The sequence below is a fragment of the Corticium candelabrum genome, chromosome 1 (assembly GCF_963422355.1).
Source record: "Corticium candelabrum chromosome 1, ooCorCand1.1, whole genome shotgun sequence".
In the NCBI taxonomy this organism is placed as follows: domain Eukaryota; kingdom Metazoa; phylum Porifera; class Homoscleromorpha; order Homosclerophorida; family Plakinidae; genus Corticium; species Corticium candelabrum.
In genome coordinates this window covers 10,979,532-10,999,566 of record NC_085085.1, presented here as the reverse complement: position 1 = coordinate 10,999,566, position 20,035 = coordinate 10,979,532, and the positions used below count along the sequence as shown (strand labels likewise).

At 44.2% G+C, this 20,035-nt stretch overlaps 1 protein-coding gene and 2 long non-coding RNA genes across 3 annotated transcripts; all 3 read right to left on the bottom strand.

The window, feature by feature from the left end:
* Nucleotides 1–3,526: 3,526 nt before the first annotated feature.
* On the bottom strand, nt 3,527–6,658 carry LOC134198154 (uncharacterized protein K02A2.6-like). Its single transcript, XM_062667493.1, has 3 exons — nt 5,042–6,658; nt 4,497–4,733; nt 3,527–4,420 (listed from the first exon to the last, which is right to left on the bottom strand). Exons 1-3 carry the CDS (start codon nt 6,656–6,658, stop codon nt 3,527–3,529), a joined length of 2,748 nt encoding a protein of 915 aa, XP_062523477.1.
* A 5,203-nt stretch (nt 6,659–11,861) lies between these two features.
* LOC134195498 (uncharacterized) lies at nt 11,862–12,841 on the bottom strand. The gene is made up of 3 exons (XR_009972379.1): nt 12,659–12,841; nt 12,148–12,583; nt 11,862–12,088 (listed from the first exon to the last, which is right to left on the bottom strand). It is a non-coding gene; the product is annotated as an uncharacterized LOC134195498 (long non-coding RNA).
* Nucleotides 12,842–14,388: 1,547 nt separating this feature from the next.
* LOC134197335 (uncharacterized) lies at nt 14,389–15,832 on the bottom strand. The gene is made up of 3 exons (XR_009972629.1): nt 15,125–15,832; nt 14,560–15,067; nt 14,389–14,471 (listed from the first exon to the last, which is right to left on the bottom strand). It is a non-coding gene; the product is annotated as an uncharacterized LOC134197335 (long non-coding RNA).
* Between the last annotated feature and the right edge of the window lie 4,203 nt (nt 15,833–20,035).

Genomic DNA, 20,035 nt, shown 5'->3' with positions numbered 1-20,035 from the left:
TCCTTATCCATATGCCATTTTTTGCTGTAATGAAACATCACAATGGCACGTATATGGCAATGGCTTGTATAGCAAGTGGGTGTTCTTTTGTTTGACTAACGCTTGCTACAAGGCGTAGTCAAATCACTTAACTCAAACTTTTAGACAATTTATTTTGTAGCTTGTTGAACATTGCCTACACATGTCTGGTAATTTTTATGAAAGAACAGACATATGTGTAATAGATAAAAAGTAATTTATATATGCACTTATATCCTGAGCGGAAGTAATTGCAATTGAGCATTTCTTCAAATATTGTTCCAGCAAGAGCCTGATCTGCTGAACCAGTTCCTCATCTCTGCTAAGCTTGTCCAGACTAAGTTGATCCATAGAAGTAGGGTGAGGATAGGATTGACAATCCGGGAATGATGGGAGTGGAGTGAGACTGGGTTGAGTCTAGTAGAAGTAGCCATCTTGTCTTGGTGGTACAGTAATGTAAACTTTGCAGGCTGGGTGTCACTCTATATTCAGTCAAACATGAAGAATCGTAACATGCTGAAATCGTACTCATAAAAATGTACTGGAGTCCTGGACATAAAATAGACTAAAAATTGTGCTTATGCAAAGATACAATAGCATAAATAAAAACCACTGGAATCATAACTTACAAAAACATAATGGTATTGTACCCTTATTATCATACTGAAATTGCATCCACTAATTAAATTACATTGAAATTGTACCCATAATAATAACTGGAATCCTACCCATAAAAATACACGGTTATCATATACACTGACCAAATGTTTGTTCTAGAAACATGGACCATGGTATTTTACTGTGTAAACTTGGTGTATTTCAATATATCGTACTACATATATATATATATATATATATATATATATATATATATATATATATATATATATATATATATATATATATATACATACATACATATAACAACGAAACTAGCTATTGTTACTAATAGAATATGTGTGTTTAATACTAAGGCAGTTATCTAAAGTGTCCTTCTGCTGTTGCCAGCAGAATGTTGCTGTCACTTGTTGAGCCTCTGAACTTCACCCTAGATCCTCTGAGAGACATGATGCATGCTCGTAGAAGGGCAAAGCTAAGGCGGCAGCAATCGAGTTAAGTGTTTGGCTGTACGGTGTGTTTTTCTTGTGAGATAGTAAGGAAGCTAATCTCTTCCAGGAATGTTGTGGTGATCTTACTACTAGACTACTACTAATACCACACACACACACACACACACACACACACACACACACACACACACACACACACACACACACACACACACACACACACACACACACACACACACACACACACACACACACACACACACACACACACACACCACACACACACACACACACACACACACACACACAAGAATAGAAATAAACCTAAATGTCCGGAGCTGCCTTTCAAATATCACGCCCTAGCTGTTAAGCTGGGCCCTGTGTGCTACTCAGGGAACTCTGAGTGTGCGCTAGCAAACTCCTGGAGCTGGGCTAGGCACTCGCAGGAGCACCGACCTGTAAAGCCAACTGTGGTGTGAGCACTTGAAGTCTCACCAGGACCCCAGTGGCTGATGTCACGTCACAGCCGATGGCCGCTTAGGTCCCCAGTCAATGACCAGGTACTTATTTATACTACTGAGTCAAGAGAAGAAAATGTGTGTTAGTTTCTTGCTTAAGGAAATTATGTCATAGCTCACCATCACTACTTGAACTTGTGACCCTTTAAGGTCCCGCTTGTAAACACTTCATAACATGACTCTTTAGCCAACGGAGCTATTGCGCACGCGCACACACACACACACACACACACACACACACACTTGGTGAAATCACACCACGGGTTAGAGATTAGCAGATATCTGAGTTTGGAGTAACCAATAGAATAGAAAGTAAAATCACCAACTGTATGTTTGCCATGTCATCAGTTGTGCTAATCGTTCATTTGTCCTTGACACCTGTTGTGTGCAACTAGGTAATTAAGTTAAAAGGTACAGCCATTGAACATTTCATTATTTAGCGAGTGACTTCTCTAATAGTCCTTATCAGAAAACTGCAATGTCTTAAAGTCTTCATTCATTTTTATAAGTTAGTAACAGGCTTTGTAGTACAGTAGTAACTTTACTAGTAGCTATAGTACCTTTTTTTCCCTATGCATGCATGCTTTGAAGTTAGCTGAAGACAACCAGTATTGTTACCAACAATATACAATACGTAAACAAGCATTAGCTACAATACTGTATCTTTCAGTAATAATTATTGACAATTATCGTTGTAAGAGAAAGCTGTCTACTGTATTATTGGTGTTCATTTTGAATTCGGTAGTTTATAATAAAATGCCTATATTTAATTAATGAATTAATTAATTAAGATCTCAACTTAGGAGCATCAAAGTACAGCAGCCAAGATGGGCCTTATGACATCACTGATGACGTTTGTTGGTGACGTGTACAGCACGGACTCGGGCTGGACCAGAAGTGGACTACTTACCAAATGTGCTCGCTTGTATGTTGTGACCAGGATCTTCTGTATGTAACTATCATGTGGGTTAATTTTTTGGTTAAAAATTTTTTTTGAGGGCTGCAGTCCAGAGCCCCTAATGGCAACTTCATGTTCAAAACGTGCCACGCTGCCAGTCCAGACCTTTGGTAAGTGGTCCACTTTTAGTCCCATCCCAGAGTCCACGTTTTACATTGACCCTTTGTGGGTGTGATTCTGTTGGTTTATACATGTTTTCTTTGTTCATACATCTTTGTTGATCTGTCTCTGTTGGTGTATTTCTGCTTCTATTATCTTTGTTGGTATATTTTTGCTGGTATGCTTTGGTTGATATGTCGCTAGTCTCTGTTTCAATTGGTTTGTTGTTAGTTTGTTGGTATATGTTTCTGTGTTGGTATATGTTGGTGTGTATCTGTTGGTAAGTTTCTGTTGGTATGTCTATAGATGAAAAACTATTTTGTCTCTGTTGGTAAGTCTCTGTTGGTGTTTTGTTGGTGTGTCTTGTGGCTATGTCTCTGATTCTAATGTCTTCGTTGATTGCATGTTGATGTAGGTAGGGTTTGTTTGGTGTTTCTCATATTTTGTACTTGTTTTTTTGTTTGTCTATTATCTAGATTCCATGCAGCCACAGCTGCAATGGCGCTCTCTAGAAACCCACGAATACTGCTTTTTTTCTCTTCTGTATATACGTTTGCCTCTATCATCAATTGGACACAGGAATACATACTAGTCAAATAGTCTAGGCAAAAAGTAGTCTAGGCAAACTTCGAAACATGGTGTCTGTAACGATCTGTATTGTTTCTTTGGCACACAGCGTGAACACAACACAACTCCTTGTTTCGTTGCGTGCTAACAGCTACACGTGTTACTCTGAACACGTGACTTACGTCACAATGCTAATTATAGAACAGTCTCGTTACGTCCCCCTTTCTTTAATTAAAATTGTAACACAACTCAATCAGTTTATAACCCGTAGGCTGTACCATACCGACGTTACGATGTTAAGACATGTCGTAGTCTCTGTATTTCCAAGGTATCTTGACTGTTCTACCGCGTGCGGTTTTCTTGTTGTCTGGGACTGTCTGGACAGTCCTTGGCGGCGGTGTGTGGATCGGTACGGTCGTCTGTTTTGATGTTGTATCATCACGTCTATCTGGTACAACGTCATCACGTCTATCTGGTACAACGTCATCGCTGTCTGGTTCGTTATCATCGTCTTCTTCTGAGTCATCACTCACCAGTAGGCTTGGTCTACAATCCTCTTCGGTGGTTCTGAGTTGACGATGGTTCCGTCGGTATTGTCTACCTCCTGATTCGACTATGTACGACCGGTGTCCTGCTGGTCTTTTGCACACTGCAAGCGACCATGTTGTTTCACCAGGTTTTTCATTCTCACGTTTTGGCCTGGTGCAAGCGGTGGGAGGCTCTTTGAGACTTTGTCGTAGTTCCACGCTTGGCGTTGCTTGGCTCTGTAGTTTGTCTGAGATGTCTGTCCCTTTCCGTGCTGTAGGTTGCAACAGTCTTGGTGATATGGGTGTCTGTGTTCTCGTCCGTCTCTCGAACAATCGTTGAGCTGGGGATGAGCCAATGCTTTCGAATGGCGTGTTGTGGAAATCGAGGAGCGACATATAAACATCTTGGTTGGTCTCTTTCGCTTTCTTTAGAATGCTTTTGCAGGTCTTGGCGGTATTCTCCACTTTGCCATTAGCTTGTTGGTATCTGGGAGATGTCGTAATGTGATGAAACTGCCATTGTGTAGCAAAACGCTCGAATTCACCACCGGCAAATTGCGGGCCATTGTCCGTGACGACAATCTCTGGAATACCGTGTCTTGCAAATTGTCCTTTGACTTTGTGGATAACTGTGGTGGACAAAGTATCATTGAGTTTGTCGATCTCAAAAAAAATTGGAATAGTCGTCGACAACAACTATGTAATTTGTGGTCTCCAATCTGAACAGATCTATGGCAACCTTTTGCCATGGTCTAGACGGAATTTCGTGTGGCTGTAGGGGCTCGCGGCATTGCTCCGGGCGATACGCATCGCAAACGGAGCATCTCCGGACAAAATCCTTCAGTTCTGCATTCGTGTCAGGCCAAAAGAGCGACTCCCTTGCACGTCTGAGGCAGCCTTCCACTCCCAAGTGTGTATTGTGTAACTTCTTGACCATACTGCCTCTTAGGGATATTGGTATAACTATACGGTCTCCCTTGAAAACTAAGTCATTCTGTACTCATATTTCATGGCGACACTGATGGAATGCATGGTCTTGCTGCGACCGGTACGTCTACTGTCCGTGATGGCCATCCAGTACGAATCAGCTCACTGATGCATTGCAGCTCTTGATCTTCCTTTGTAGCTCGCCTGATTTCTTCCAATAGCGGGTTGTCGATGGGGACGTCTTCCACCATATTGACTTCTTCAACGTGCAGACAGTGTTCACTCTGCCAGTCTTTGGCGGTAACTGTACCTTTCAAATACGCGCGGGAAAGAGCATCCGCTAGGTACATTTCTGACCCTTTTTTGTACGTGACTTAATTGGATATCGTAGCGCTGAAGACGTATCAACATTCGTTGTAATCGTTTTGGCACATCCGCCATGGGCTTCCTAGTAATGTCTTCGAGTGGCTTGTGATCAGACTCTACCGTTGTGTGTTTCGCATAGATATATTGATCAAATCTCTCACAACCAAAAAGGATTGCTAAGAGCTCCTTTTCGATTTGTGCGGAATTTCTCTCACTTGTTGTCAGTGCTCTTGATGCGAAACAAACTGGCTTACCCTCCTGGAGCAGGGTGGCTCCTAAACCAGTCGAGGAAGCATCACATTGGATTGTGGTTTCCTTGTTGACATCGTAGTATGCTAGAACCGGCGTCATTGTAGTCAGTCTTTTCACTTCCTCCCAAGCCTTTGCGTGTTCCTCTTGCCAATGCCATGCAACTCCTTTGTGGTCTAGCTGACGAAGGACTTCACACACTTCAGATAAGCGTGGCAAAAATTTTGAGAGGTATGTAACCATTCCTAACGCTCGTTTCAGTGAAGTGGTATCAGTGGGCATTGGCATGTGCACAATCGCTTCTACCTTAGATGGATCTGGCTGCACTCCATGGGCAGTTAGCTTGTGTTCTATGTATGGAATCTCAGTCAGCCTGAGCTTGACTTTGTCTGGGGTTAGCTTCGAGTTCCTTTCCCTGCATCTGTCAAGAAATGCTGACAGATTGCGATCATGACTCTCAGTCGCCTCCGACATTGTGTCTCCAAATACAATAATAAGAAAATCATCTGCAATGACTTCCACCCCATTCAGGCCCTCTATAATCTGATGCCCATTCCGCTGCCATATCTCCGGTGCTGATGCTATACCAAAAGGCATCCGCAACCATCTGTACCTGCCAAAGGCTGTTTGAAACGTGGTTAAGTAGCTTGACTTCTCATCCAGCTTTATCTGCCAAAACCCACTCTTGGCATCTAGTACCGTAAACACTTTCGCCTTGGTAAGCCGTGTGGCTACTTTCTCGATGGTGGGCGTAGGGTAGTGAGACCTCTTCATTGCCTTGTTGAGCTCCTTGGGGTCCAAGCAGATCCGCACTTGACCATTCTTCTTCCTTACTGTGACCATTGAGGATACCCATTCTGTGGGCTCTGTCACCTGAGCGATGATGTCTTCCTTAGTCAGTCTGTCGAGCTCCTTCCCCGCTGCTTCTCTCAACGGAGCTGGCGTCTTACGTGGCGGGTTGACTGATGGAGTGGCCTCCTTGTAAAGTTCAATTGAGTACTCTCCTCGTAGACATCCAAGGTTTTCAAACACGTCACTGTATCTTCTGAGGATCTCGTCTGTGCGTACTACTGTCAACCGGTCATTCTGCTCCTTGAGTGTTGACAAACTTTGAGAAGTGACGGTATCACAGTCCATAATCTTTACCAGACCCATTTGCTGGCTTGACTTGAGGCTTAGCAGAGGTGTCACTTTTCCCGGCACTACAGTGAAATTGGCTTTGTATGCGTGTCCATTTCTCTCTATGATCAACCAAGCCGACCCCTTTGGACGTACTTGAGCTTTGTTGTGCATTACCAGTATCACATTGGTAGGTGTCACTTCTTTGAACTCCTTGTCTGCGCGCGGTGGCCAGTACATAATCCTGTGCTGAGATAACGTTACATGCTGCGCCAGCATCTACTTGGAATGCCAAGTCCTTCTTTCCATTGATTCTGAAGGTAACCTCTGCCTTTGTGGTATCCACTCTGTGTATGTGGTTCAATGTCACATACTCAACAGCTGGCTGGACCAGTGACGTTGTATTATGCACCCTTTGGGTTGTGCAGCACACTCTAGCATAGTGCCTCTCTTGTGGCATTTGTGACACTCCTGGTCTGCTGCAGGACAGCTCATCTTTCTTTCCTGGTGTGTGGTTCAATCCACAATACCTGCATTCTGTCGGTTTGTCTTTAGACTTCTGCCTGTAACTGTCATATGATCTAGGTGCTCCCTTCTCTGCCTTTGACTTCTGCTTGTGTTGTCCTCCTCTGCTGTTGGCCGTTCTTCCACTGCTACGTGCCTGCCTGACTGCGTGGGTGGGGGTCTCCTCACATGCTATTTCTTGAGCCTGCTGACTATAGTAACCTGGCTACTACGCAATACCTCCAAGCATTTAGTTAATGTCAGCTTTTTCTTTTCCTGTAGCCTCTGCCTGGTTGCATCGTCGCGAATTCCAGTAACTAGCCGATCGCGCACGTGATCATCCTTGAGACCGCCAAAATTGCACGTGTTTGACAATTTCATGACTGTTGTTATGCAAGCGTTGATAGATTCCCCGATATCCTGATTTCTGCGAAAGAAGTTGTACCTCTCGAACGTTTCGTTGGCCTGTGGAACGCACCGCGGCTCCTGAATTTCTCCAGCACTGCATTCGGTGCCTCGGGCGGTGTGTCACCGTCATTCCCATCTGCGGGCTACGTCGTGCTCAAACGTTTCGTACATGTCTTGCTCAGCATGTCCGATCACATTGAGCAGCTCCGCTATGCGCACGTCGTCACGTTCTGCCGAGATTTTGACGGCTTTCTCATAATAACGCCAATCGCGCTCGAAACGCTTCCAATTCTCACCCCACAGGTCGCGATCCTGGAGATTGAGTGGTTCAGGCGGTTTCGCAAAGGGTAACGCTGTAGCCATGTCGTTCAATCTTTCCTTGTGTCTGCTCGTCTACGCACCAAAGCAGCTCCACTCTGACACCATGTTGGTAGGGTTTGTTTGGTGTTTCTCATATTTTGTACTTGTTTTTTTTTTTTTGTCTATTATCTAGATTCCATGCAGCCACAGCTGCAATGGCGCTCTCTAGAAACCCACGAATACTGCTTTTCTTCTCTTCTGTATATACGTTTGCCTCTATCATCAATTGGACACAGGAATACATACTAGTCAAATAGTCTAGGCAATAGTAGTCTAGACAAATAGTCTAGGCAAAAAGTAGTCTAGGCAAACTTCGAAACATGGTGTCGTTTGCATGCATGTGTATTCTGAGTCTCCTTCCAACATGTCCAGTGCTTTGGCACAATCTGTCGGTTGTGGTGTACTGCTCTTGTGTACCATTCAGAGGGACGTTTCTTTTCTTCCAAGCCGTGTGCATGCTCTACTATATAATTATCGGCTAGTTTCTGTATTCATTCCCTCTAACTTGGACTTGGTTCCTGCATCACAGCTGTAGGAAGGAGCACATGCAGTTAGGATAGAGTTTGCCATCCTTTTGGAATACACGTATTGGTCCTAAGTCGATGCATAGAGTTTTGCATATTGATTTGGGGACTGTATATTAGTGCCAATTAATAGAGACCAATAGGTGGGGATCCAGGATTTTGGAGGGGAGAGGGCCCAACTAAACCCATCGGTTTTTGTGTCTATAATATTTTTGATATGTTTTATTGCTTCAGCTATAGTCAAAGTTACGAAATAAATTAAAATGAGTGCCGCAAATCCAGCTCGATCTTGTGTAAATGATACTTGTGATGGAAGATCATCTGCAAAGGGTGCACTGCATGAAAGCTGTAGGCTGTGGGTCTAGCGTCTGCGTGCATGAGATGCAAGTGAGGAAGTGTGAAAGCAGTCAATGCCTGAGATCAGGTGTCAAAATCTAGACTCAAACTCTGTCAAGAGGTAATCTAAAAACATTAAAAACGGCATCGTCAAGTTCGTCCTAGTATACTATAGGTCTCCACGTCATCTAGCTTCCTCATTTGCGCGATGGTTTTGGCGAGGTTTTCTGGATATGACACTAAAAGTGACCTCCTGTGCCTTGCGGCAGGCTGCTTAATGCTTCCATCGCTTATACCATACAATCTATTTCTGTATAGAGTGCACTATTCTATCAACAAAGACAGAATGCCACAGCGGAGACTCTGGTGCCAGAGTGCACGTGGGGGTGCACATCCTCGACTATAGGTAAGAGGTGGATGGCCACGATAGAGGTAGTTGCTTCGTGCGACCTCGGAGATAGAGAAGAGGACTTCAATACGACGACAAGTAGTCAAGAAATGATTCTATGGCGACTGCGTTCGAACCGGTAAATGTATTTATAGACTATGTACTACTACTCATCTTTCATTCTACATATCTAGCAACCATTCCGTACCCTAGCAACAAGCGAATTAGCCACCTTCAAAATTACCGGTAATTCGCAGGATTTTAGCCACATTGTACTAAATATTAGTTCATAGCCGTTCTAGATGCACGTTGAAGCACTTCAAATTATATGTATTAGTAGATGTACCATGCAGTGGCGTCCGCTAGGCATGCATGGACCTACCCTCTCAATACATAAGATGCTAGTTATACAAGGTCGCAATGGGGGCGTAACTTGGCATGAGCTACAGCCCAGTTTTTGTAGATGTGCACGGTCCTAGACTTTGTGGACTTTGCTGAGAGCGTCAATGGGACAAGTACACCCTGACTAGATCAGCACTCGTGACAGTCGAGCTTGAAGAGTGTCGGAAATTAGAGTTAGGATTGGAACATCTTGTTGAACAATTTGGATCTATAGTGGACAAAAATGCGTTGTTAATTGATGAAACTTATAAGTGACGTTTAGAACGACTGCATCTAATTTCTCTAGAGTACCATGCCACAACTGCTGACGGTCTACCTAGCTCCCGGGCCGATGGCAAGTATTAGGCTGCTTGCATTCGCCGGCCTCATTTTGCGTACACCAGTTAGTCCAAGGTTCAAGTCAGGCCTGGGTCTTTCTCCTCCTGGGCCGGGGGGAGGGACGACCGACTGGACACTCGAGTCTAGTCTCTAGACAGATATGTACTAGTCTCGCGTAGCCAGACCCTTTCTGCCGAGTCATACTTCGGGGCGAATAAGAGACTAGACTAGTTGAACCGTGCAGGCGTTTGCACACGACGTGTAACTAAATATGTACACTGTAGTGTGTGGATGAGTACAAACATACTTAGCAGTTAGCTACACCACGCCAATCAGAAGTGGGCGTGCCTATCCCCATGTCTAGTGGTCTCTAGCCACCAGCTGATCTCCCCAATTTTGGAGATCCTGCAACGTCCTTGTATGTACTAGTCTCGCGTAGCCAGACCCTCCCCACCTACATCCTTGGATGTACACTCACATCATGCATTTATAAACTGCCCATTCCTGACCTCGGATAGTCGCGCATCCCTCCCCTATTTGACTTTCGTTGACGGGGAGGAACGTCTGGTGTACAGCAGTTCCTTTGATGTCGTCCGCTACCAAACGGTGATTACTGCCGTCCGAATGTCGCAAAAGGGGAGGGCAGAGGGAGGAACTAGCCTGGCCTTCCTGCACAACCTCACGTGCTGTTCACAACGCTTGCTTTTTGCAAATCTGAACGTCAGCTAATGACGTGCAGCGGCATGTTTTCACCTCACCAAACTTGACCTAACTTGATTAACATTTGACCTAACATGACACGTCAGCAAGGTTTGTGTTGAACCCGAAACATCTCTAGAGGAACACGCTCAACTACTGTCTAGTCTAGCCTCGTCCCGAGACTCTCTCGCGCTAGTCTTGTCCGGTGCCCGTATGACAATTCCAGGCGCGAGAGAGTCTGGGATCATCTCGCCTACTTCCTGCCATATCTCCTTACTAAATGCTCACTAAGTGTCACCCCCAACGTCATCAACTGCGACCCCGAACGTCATCAAGTGTCCCGTAACTTCAAAATCAAATTAGCGTTAGTCTAATCCAATAAACGTATCACACGGGATGCTATGACCATTGTTTGGTGTTTGTGGCATATCCAGCACTTGCAGACAACCGAAGCATGTTGAAAAGGTAAGACTACGGAGTGTCGGTGACGGGTGTCGTGTAGGCTTGTAGTCTGAGATCTACAATTGGCGGAGTGATGACCTTCTACGTAGTTCACACGCGGCCAGTACCGTTTGCGCGCAGACTAGACTGTAGCAAAAAGCGCGCAATGGCAAGGGAAGGGGTTGATCTTGACATGAAACTACCGTCTACCCTTCGAGAAGTCTTCAAGTATGAAAACAAATACATCTTTTCGCGAAAGAATAGCCCTGGAAGCTTCAAGTTGACCCTCCAGACGGTAGTTTCATGTCAAGATCAACCCCTTCCCTTGCCATTGCGCGCTTTTTGCTACAGTCTAGTCTGCGCACAAACGCTAATGGCCGCGTGTGAACTACGTAGAAGGTCATCACTCCGCCAATTGTAGATCTCAGACTACAAGCCTACACGACACCCGTCACCGACACTCCATAGACTTACCTTTTCAACATGCTTCAGTTGTCTGCAAGTGCTGGATATGCTACGAACACCAAACAATGGTCATAGCATCCATTGTGGTACGTTTATTGGATTAGACTAACGCTAATCTGATTTTGAAGTTACGGGACACTTGATGTCGTTCGGGTGACAGTTGATGACGTTGGGGGTGACACTTAGTGAGCATTTAGTAAGGAGATATGGCAGGAAGTAGGCGGGATGATCCCAGACTCTCGCGCCTGGAATTGTCATACGGGCTATATTACACTATTAGTGTAGTGTGGTGTAGTGTGGTGTTGTGTGTGTGGTGTTGTGTGTGTGGTGTTGTGTGTGTGGTGTTGTGTGGTGTTGTGTGTGTGTGGTGTTTTGTGTGTGGTGTTGTGTGGTGTTGTGTGTGTGTGTGGTGTTGTGTGTGTGTGTGTGTGTGTGTGTGTGTGTGTGTGTGTGTGTGTGTGTGTGTGTGCACGTGTATGTGTGTGTTTGTGTGTGTGTGTGTGTGTGTGTGTGTGTGTGTGCGTGCGTGCGTGCATGTGTGTGTGTGTGTGTGTGTGTGTGTGTGTGTGTGTGTGTGTGTGTGTGTGTGTGTGTGTGTGTGTGTCATGTCAGTGAGAGGGGTATTTATTTCATACCATCACTTGTTACATGAGCGAATCCGTAAGTCTGGCAAAGGAGTGTTGACTCTAGTCCACTGATGTAGGGAAACTGCTTTAATAGAAGCTGATAAGCAGCATGCATGTGTTTGTCAGTTAGAAAGCCGTCAGCACACTTGCCTTGTATAATACATTTATCAGTTTCATTGAGATCCAGACCATGTACCCACTGCAAAAAAAATTTTATAACAAATCTTCTGGTTATTGTGGCAAATTCAGTTGACTTACTCTTTGTGAACTCTCGGCAGCTGATGTTAGACTAGACAATGTTTGAAGCATACTTGCTCTCTTATTAACTACCTCAAACAAACTTCTTCCTTTACTGTTATACAGCTTTCTCATATCATATACCCACAGACATAGGTCATCAAGTTGAGAGCTGCTGATGCTGACATACACGTTTTGATATCGAGACACCCTTGGCAATGAGAGTGCTTTGTCAGTTTCCCAGACCTTAATCAAGTCCACGTCTAGTAGTAATTGCAATTCTGGTGTTATTTCAGCTTTTGCAAAATCATTGAACTCTTGATGAACAACAGGATTTACTAGCACAAAATCACTAACTCGTTTTAATGTTGGCTTTTTCTCATATGTTCGACAGTCTAGCCACGTCTACATTGACACTAAGCCAACATTCTTCAACAGAGCTTGTATGTTCAGCAAGCTGCAAAACACAAAGTACATGCAGTAACCATAACATAACTAATCAATATGTGCCAGTAGCTAGATGTAAGCATACCTCTCTCTCGTCGTCTTCTTCAGCTTTCCAAGCCTCCCATATTGCTCCTGTGCGCCACAGCCGTAACAGACTTTGATCAAATAGCTGACGTTCTAAATCTGAGAAATTTGGCTTGCTGTTGCCCTTAATCCTAGTAGCAGCTGATTCATCATCTTTGCTTGTCGCATTTGCCAATTCAGAAGACTTCTGTGATGTATTGTAGATCTTCAGCTGACTAATATTAACTTTGCGCTTCATTGTTGAATTAGTTTTGATGCAACAAAGGACACAGCCACCAGATGCAGTTATTTCTATAACTCTGTATGGTCCAAGCCAGGTGTCTTCCATCTTATGACCTTTCGTTGTCCTTTTTAGCATATTTAATCGCAAAACAGTCTTTCCAACCTGGATAGAGTTTACTACAGCTCCTTTTCTTTTTCTGTATTGTTGTTTCTGTCTTTCCTGACTGTTTTCAATGTTTTCTTTTACTTGAGGGAAAACTTTGTTTCTCATTTCCTTTAGATGATGTACTGCTTGCTGCACATCACCCAACTGACTGACAGAAGTGATCTCACTGTTTTCAGCTTCTAAAGGAAACCTAGCTTCTCGCCCATGCATTAAAAAGAAAGGAGTGAACTTGGTGGACTCTTGAACACTGGTTCGAATAGCAAAGAGAACTGGGTCAAGGAGTTCATCCCAGTCTTCTTCATGCTCTATTACCAATTTTTCAAGGCATCTATGTAGTCATAATACTCTAATTGCAATAGAACTACACTTATCTTCTTATATTGTTTATCTTACTTTCTAATTGTTTGATTTGTTCTTTCATCTAGTCCGTTAGACTGAGGATGATAAGCAGCTGTTATCCTTTGCCTGACATTGAATTGACAATGGAGTACCTTGCACACCTGTTGAAGCAAACACAGTATAAACATCCAACTAGTGGTACATACACCTACAGGTGAAGCAAAGTTTACATCGGACATACATGATTTAATTAACAAGCACATAGGACATATCTCATACAACCTGGTTGACAAACTCTCTGCCTTGATCAGTGATAATATCGTTTGGTGCTCCATGCCTACAGTAGGCAGTGTACAAAGCCCTGGCCACTGTAACAGCAGTTTTGTCTGATATGGGGAAAGCTTCAACCCATTTACTGAAATAGCATGTCATTGTTAGTATGTATTGGTTTCCTTGATTTGTCATTGTCAGCGGTCCCATGAGATCAATTCCAGCTAGACTCCACACTTCTGAACGAACAGGAATAGGATGGAGTTCGTTTGACTGCAATTTGAGAACAGAATTCGTCCTCTGGCACCTATCACATTTTCTTATCTAGACAACAGTAATTATGCTAGTTAAATTATTTTACAAGATTAGTAACAAAAAAATTTCTACCTGATTTGCGATATCAATGTACTGGTTTGGCCAGTAATATCTGCTCCTTATTTTGTCAGTGGTTTTAGTTCTTCCCAGATGACCGCCAATTGGATTTACGTGACACTCCTACATCAATCAACAGAGTGATTCTTCACTCATATACATAGCTATTTCAAGTAACTGCAACTAATTTTTATTATGATGCACTAGCCTGAAAGGCACGATCTTGCTCATTTTTGCTACCAAGTGCCGGTCTGAGTAAACCTGGAGTCTTTGTGTAGTACAACCTTCCATCTTGAACTGTAAAATCTTTTGCTCTTCTTCTAAATGACTTTCGTTTCCTGCTTGGAATATCAGTGTAGTCTGTCCCTCCAGAGACTAGGAACTCTTTGTATGAGTTCACAATGTTTTCCGACCATTGTTCTGCTGAAGTTACAGTATCTACTTCCTACCACATCATTAAAGTAATTGTAACGTTGCAATTGTTTAGAGCATTTCTCCAATACTAATGCATGGAGATGTCAATGCTATCTTACTGTAGCTTCTACGTCTGACTCTGCATCCGTCAACTCTGGATTGTCCATATGGCTCTATCACGCGCGTCCAGACTGAGACAACTTATTACAAGCCAAATAGAAGCATATTAGTACGAAATCGTAGATACAGCTACAACTCTAGAGTAGATCAACTGTAGCTAACCAAAGAATCAATTCTACGTGCTATGATACACAACTGCTCGCGACTGTAGACACTCAACTGCACAACTGCAACAACCTGCATCTGAATCCAGCGCTAGAGCTGTGTCTCTAAATATATAGTGTACCCTCGGCATGCCGCAGTCATTATCCGATTGAGTCACATGTGACTGTGATCACAGTCATCCGGTTGAGTCAAAGTCACCATCCGGCAGTTCTAGGAGTCAGTCATCATCCGGTTGAGTCACAGTCATCATACATCCAGCTTCTTCTATTCAGTCAACATCCGGCTTCTTCATGGTCATCTTCCGGCCACGGGTGCAACTGTCACAAGATATTCGTTCTCTAGCTAAATGCAGATGTACAATAGATGATCGGGAACAGAGAGTACTTTAGTTTGCATTACGATCGCGAGTCCTGTAGCTTGAAAGCAGTCTGGGACGACGAGGAAAGCACAAGGGTACACAAATCACCGGGGTCCGAAATCACCAGCAGCTTTGCATCATGGCCGGTGATATGTGTACCCGACATGAGGTCTGGAGCATCGAGTCGACGGTCTGGAATCGCGAGCAAAGCGCGAGAGTACACAAATCACCGGGTTGCACAACAGAAAGGGGTGTGGTCCTATGTCTATTTCTCGCCGGAAGGATGTATGCGGAGATGGTCTGGCTACGCGAGACTAATCACATAGGCGGAGGAGCCTAGGGGGTCCTGGGTCAGGATTCCCTCCTCTTTAACGACACGCCCACCGCAGCCGTTTGTATCAGAGTGAACAATAATGTTTCGATGGATGGTTAATTCGGTCAATTCTAAACTTGCATGCCTCATCAAATGCTAGGAAATTAACCCTAATACAGATTGAAGTGAGTTTGCTGGTTCCGTATGTCCAAAATACAGATTTAGCTGCTAATAGGCGTGGTTAACGATACAACTGGACGCCCTTTCGAAAAATTCTGTATCCGCGCCTGATTATTTATTATATTATATTATTTATTTATTTACTATTTATTATATTATTTATTTATTACATTATTTATTATTACATATGTATAGTCTCGCGTAACCAGACCTTAACCCCGCCTTCAACATTCCGGCGGGGAAACGGTCTGGTGAGGTTCATTTGATGTTGCCGCATCACCAAATTCTGGTGAACTAAAGACCCTCTAAATGTTATAAAAAGCCAAAATAATATTAGCGCGTCTCGCGCAAAGTGGGTGGTGCTGGGTGTTATAGAATGTAATCATCGATGCTATCGAACTCTAGGCAAGCCACGAACGAACGTTTCATGGCCTTACCGTTGGACAGTCGTCGCGAAGTGAGTTCTTGTCGCGAAATGCCGTCAAAATGGCGTGTGCGCGCGCCCTTTGCAGTCGTTGATTTTCACTTTGCGATGCCGCAGTGGTGACGAGCACGTACGTGTTCGGCTAGTAAGTAGGCTAGTCCACGGAGAAGCTAAACGCTAGGCTGTATGGCCATAGCCTCTCCCCAGACGCAGTGTGGATTGCAGCCCCGGATGCGCTTTCATCACCACTACACTTGTACAGTACGTCTGGTATGGTACCGCCTTTCTGGGCGGGAGTAAGTATTTAATCAAATTCTTCAGCGCGTGTCATATAGAGATAGTGCGTTTGACGTCACAATCACGTGATATCGCGGAAGTCGCCATCTTAGGGGGCAAGCGTACTAAAGTCCGTTCAAAGAATGGAGAGCCCGTGGGAAATGTGGTTACCAGATAAGGCCTAGAGGGCGGAAACAACAATATTGCTCTCATCTTGGATTGTAATACTAACAATCGGTAAATGAGCATTTAGAGCAGTGGTTGCTACTCAGCCCTCACTGCCTACTATCTATCTACTTTAGTACGTCAGGGTCCGTCCTGTTCAACAGTTTTCTGCCATTCGAACTGGCCAGAGAAGGCGTTGAAAATGTGACGGTGGCGAAATGGAAGCAGTATGTCGACCATGTCATCCAGAAAGTAGAAAATATTACAGAACGTCAGATGGTGTGCTCGAACAAGCGGTAGAAAGATTAGTAGGTGAGGAGAACTCTTCAGACAGTGAAGAGATCCTCCTAGGAGACGATGAGAATGACAACAATAATTAATACAATTAGTCTTGTAGGTGTCATTTACTGGCGATATTCTTTGTTGGTAATGTATGGGAGGAGTCTCTTTCAGGAAGCATGCTGTATCTACTAACCCAGGATCTATACAGTTAATTTGTCCAGAGATCTGACTCCACCTAGTCACGTGCTTTCGAATGATATGTTTATCAACGGCGTAGGGGGCGTACTTGCCCAGATACGGGAATTTTCCCACGGGCTCTCCATTCTTTGAACGGACTTTTTTTTAGCATGGCTACGAGTTGCTCTGTTTTCGGCTGCCACGATCGTAGAATTCAGGGAAGCTAGGAACTGAGCTTTCGATTGGACTTTGGCGTTGTTCTAGCCTCTGTACTTGTTGATATTGCGATTTTAGGCCGCTGTCAAGCGTTGGTAAGAGATTGCAGCTACGTTAGAGAGCGTAGCGGGGAAATGGAAGATTAGAAATGGCACTTGCAGTGCATCATACGCCTTTAAACGCGTACACAGGTTCTCAGTTGAAGCTGCAATGCGTCATATGCGTCTACTGCAATGCATTGGACTGCTGCCTACGTACTGCACGCTAATTAGCGAAGATCCCATGCGACAGTCGTTTCCTGTAATCTACTACGCCGACAAAGTACACTTGTAACTGACACTAATCATGTCTGTAGTGGTAATGAAGCGCATCCGGGGCTGCAATCCACACTGCGTCTGGGGCGATGATAGTATGGCCAGGCGATCATCTCCTATATTCTCGTGTTTTGCACGTGCTCTTTGTTCCACTTGCAAGGAGGACTGGTAACATTATGTCACGTGAAGAACTAGTTCTTCACGTGGTAGGTCTTCATGTGGTAGGGTTTTGGTGTGTTGATTGGTCAAAACTGTAATGCGAGACGAAAAAATGTTGTTACAAAGGCACGCGTAGGATCCTATTAGAATGAATTGAGTAGCAATTACCTTGACAATTAGACGGTTATTAGCAATTGTTGTCATCACGCAAGGTGTATGCTCATTAGCTAATTAGTGTCGTCTGCCAGCTCTGCCTGACAATAACGTCTTCTCCAGCCAAAATTGACAGAGATGTCTCTAGCAGTACGAAGTGAATGGTAGCCAGTAGACGACAGGAGCGCGTACAAGGTGCATTCGCTACCGATAGAGATAGTGAAGCTACAATGTTCATGAAGCGAGGATTTCGCTGGTCGCAACGAAAACGATCTACTTTGTAACTCTAATTTCTGAACAGTCCATAGAAAGAGCGTAAAGCTTTGTGTTTTGTGTTGGCCGGCGACGTAGTATTCTCGTGAGACTAATTACTCGACACCCTATTATCAGTGCAGGTGGCAACAATTTACAGGCTCGATTTCTAATTAATTTAAACTATTCAAATAAATGGTCACATGACATAATATGTCTTCCTGGCAAGTGGAAAGCAAGTGTTAAAACACGTGGACAGCGCGCGCGGACGACGAATGGTAGCCTCGAAGTTCCAGACCGTCTCTCAAAAGAAATGGGAGACGGTCTGGATCAACTTCTGATCAAACCGAGTTTGGAAGTGATCCGAGTCCAGAGTTGCCAACCTGGAATACTGAAAATGCGTGAGATCTCAGATTTTCATCAGTACTTTATATCTGCATATAGGCGTGGCCACAAAACTACTACCTAAATAACTAAAAAGCAACACAGTGTGTCAATACGCATTAGACAATAATTAACTAGCAAGTACTCGCAGAATTAGAATTTCTGCTAGTAACGATAAACCAATAATATATATAATTTACGCATGCAGTAAATCAGTCTCACGTAATCAGCCCCTCCCTCTCTTGAACTTCCTGAGGACGTCCGAAAGTTGAAAAGGAGGAGGGAAACTAGGGATGCGCGGACTGATACAGTACTAGAATTGGCTGAATATGTTTGACAGCTTCAGAACTAGACTTGCCTGGAGTTGGTTATTCGTAATGATCGATCACTTTACGGCAGTCTCGTTAGATTTTACATTTCTATCAGACACTACAGATTTTTACGTGAATCTATGGTGTACCTACAGTTTCACTGTACACGTGTGCCTGGGTCTAGTTCCAGCAATCTAAAAGTTGCGTGAGATCTGGGTTCCTTGCGTGTGAGCGTGTGACCCGAAGGAACTTGCGTGAGACTCACGCAAGTTGCGTGTGAGTTGGCAACTCTACGAGTCAGCCAATCAGCAAGCTGCCGCCACTAAAGTGGCGGCCAATGAACGTCGAGAGTTCTGTAATGACATACATGGCTTCTGGCAAAGGCGTTTGTGTAGTAAAGACAGCTCGTAATTGATTGCATGAACGTGCGCCTTTCGTGATGTAAAACTGCACCGGACCGTGCCTTTGAAACAGCGCCCAAGGCTCTCGAAATTGACTCAATGTATCCCGAACAGCGGACCGCTGCAGATTTGCCGCCATCGCAGTTAATTACCACACACCTCTAGAATGTAGTAATCGATCTCCAACTGTCACATCGGGTGGGATAGCGCTGTTATCTAAAGAGGTGTTTTTGACTGTTACAGCCCTTCCATGTCACTTATTTAACTACGCCTTCTTCCGAACTCGGTTTGATCAGAAGTTGATCCAGACCGTCTCTCATTTCTTTTGGGAGACGGTCTGGTACACGTTGTATACGCATGCGCGCATAAATTAGAAGGAAATCGGCGTAATGCGTGCACTAAGCAAACACTGTAAACAGACTGACTGCAGTACGACTAAACATCGAACTCGACACTGCCACAAAACAAGGTCTAAAATCGTTTAGTTGGATCACTTGACCTTGGGTATAGATCTACGGCTTCATCCACGCACGGAAGCTGTTTTGCTGTCTGTTTAACAGTTGCGCGCGACATTATCGGCTCGAGATTCTAAACAACGTCGGGTCCGCATGCGTGCACACATGACCACGATTTCCTTCTAATTTATGCGCGCATGCCGTGTACCAGGCCCTCTTCTCCGGGCGCGCAAGAGGGCCTGGGTACGAGGCTAGACATGTCTGTTTTCCATGCGTGTGAACTTTGAAAATCATCAATATCTCTGCTGTTTCTTGGACTTTCGCGATGATCTCGGTATCGTTAGAAACCGCTACGTCTGGCATTTCGGTTTATCAAATTATCTAGGCCTTTCCTACAAACAAAACGGAACGATAATACTTGTGCATATCAAACACAAACGGGTGGAACAATGGTTATTAACCAATTATCTTGTAAGACCAACAGATCACC

Coding starts and splice junctions, on each gene's coding strand:
- LOC134198154 (XM_062667493.1), bottom strand. CDS start 6,658: ATGTACTGGCCACCGCGCGCAGACAAGGAGTTCAAAGAAGTGACACCT. Junction 4,734..5,041: donor TAAGTCACGTACAAAAAAGG/GTCAGAAATGTA, acceptor TTAGTTTTCAAG/GGAGACCGTATAGTTATACC. Junction 4,421..4,496: donor CGTCTAGACCATGGCAAAAG/GTTGCCATAGAT, acceptor ATTTTTTTTGAG/ATCGACAAACTCAATGATAC.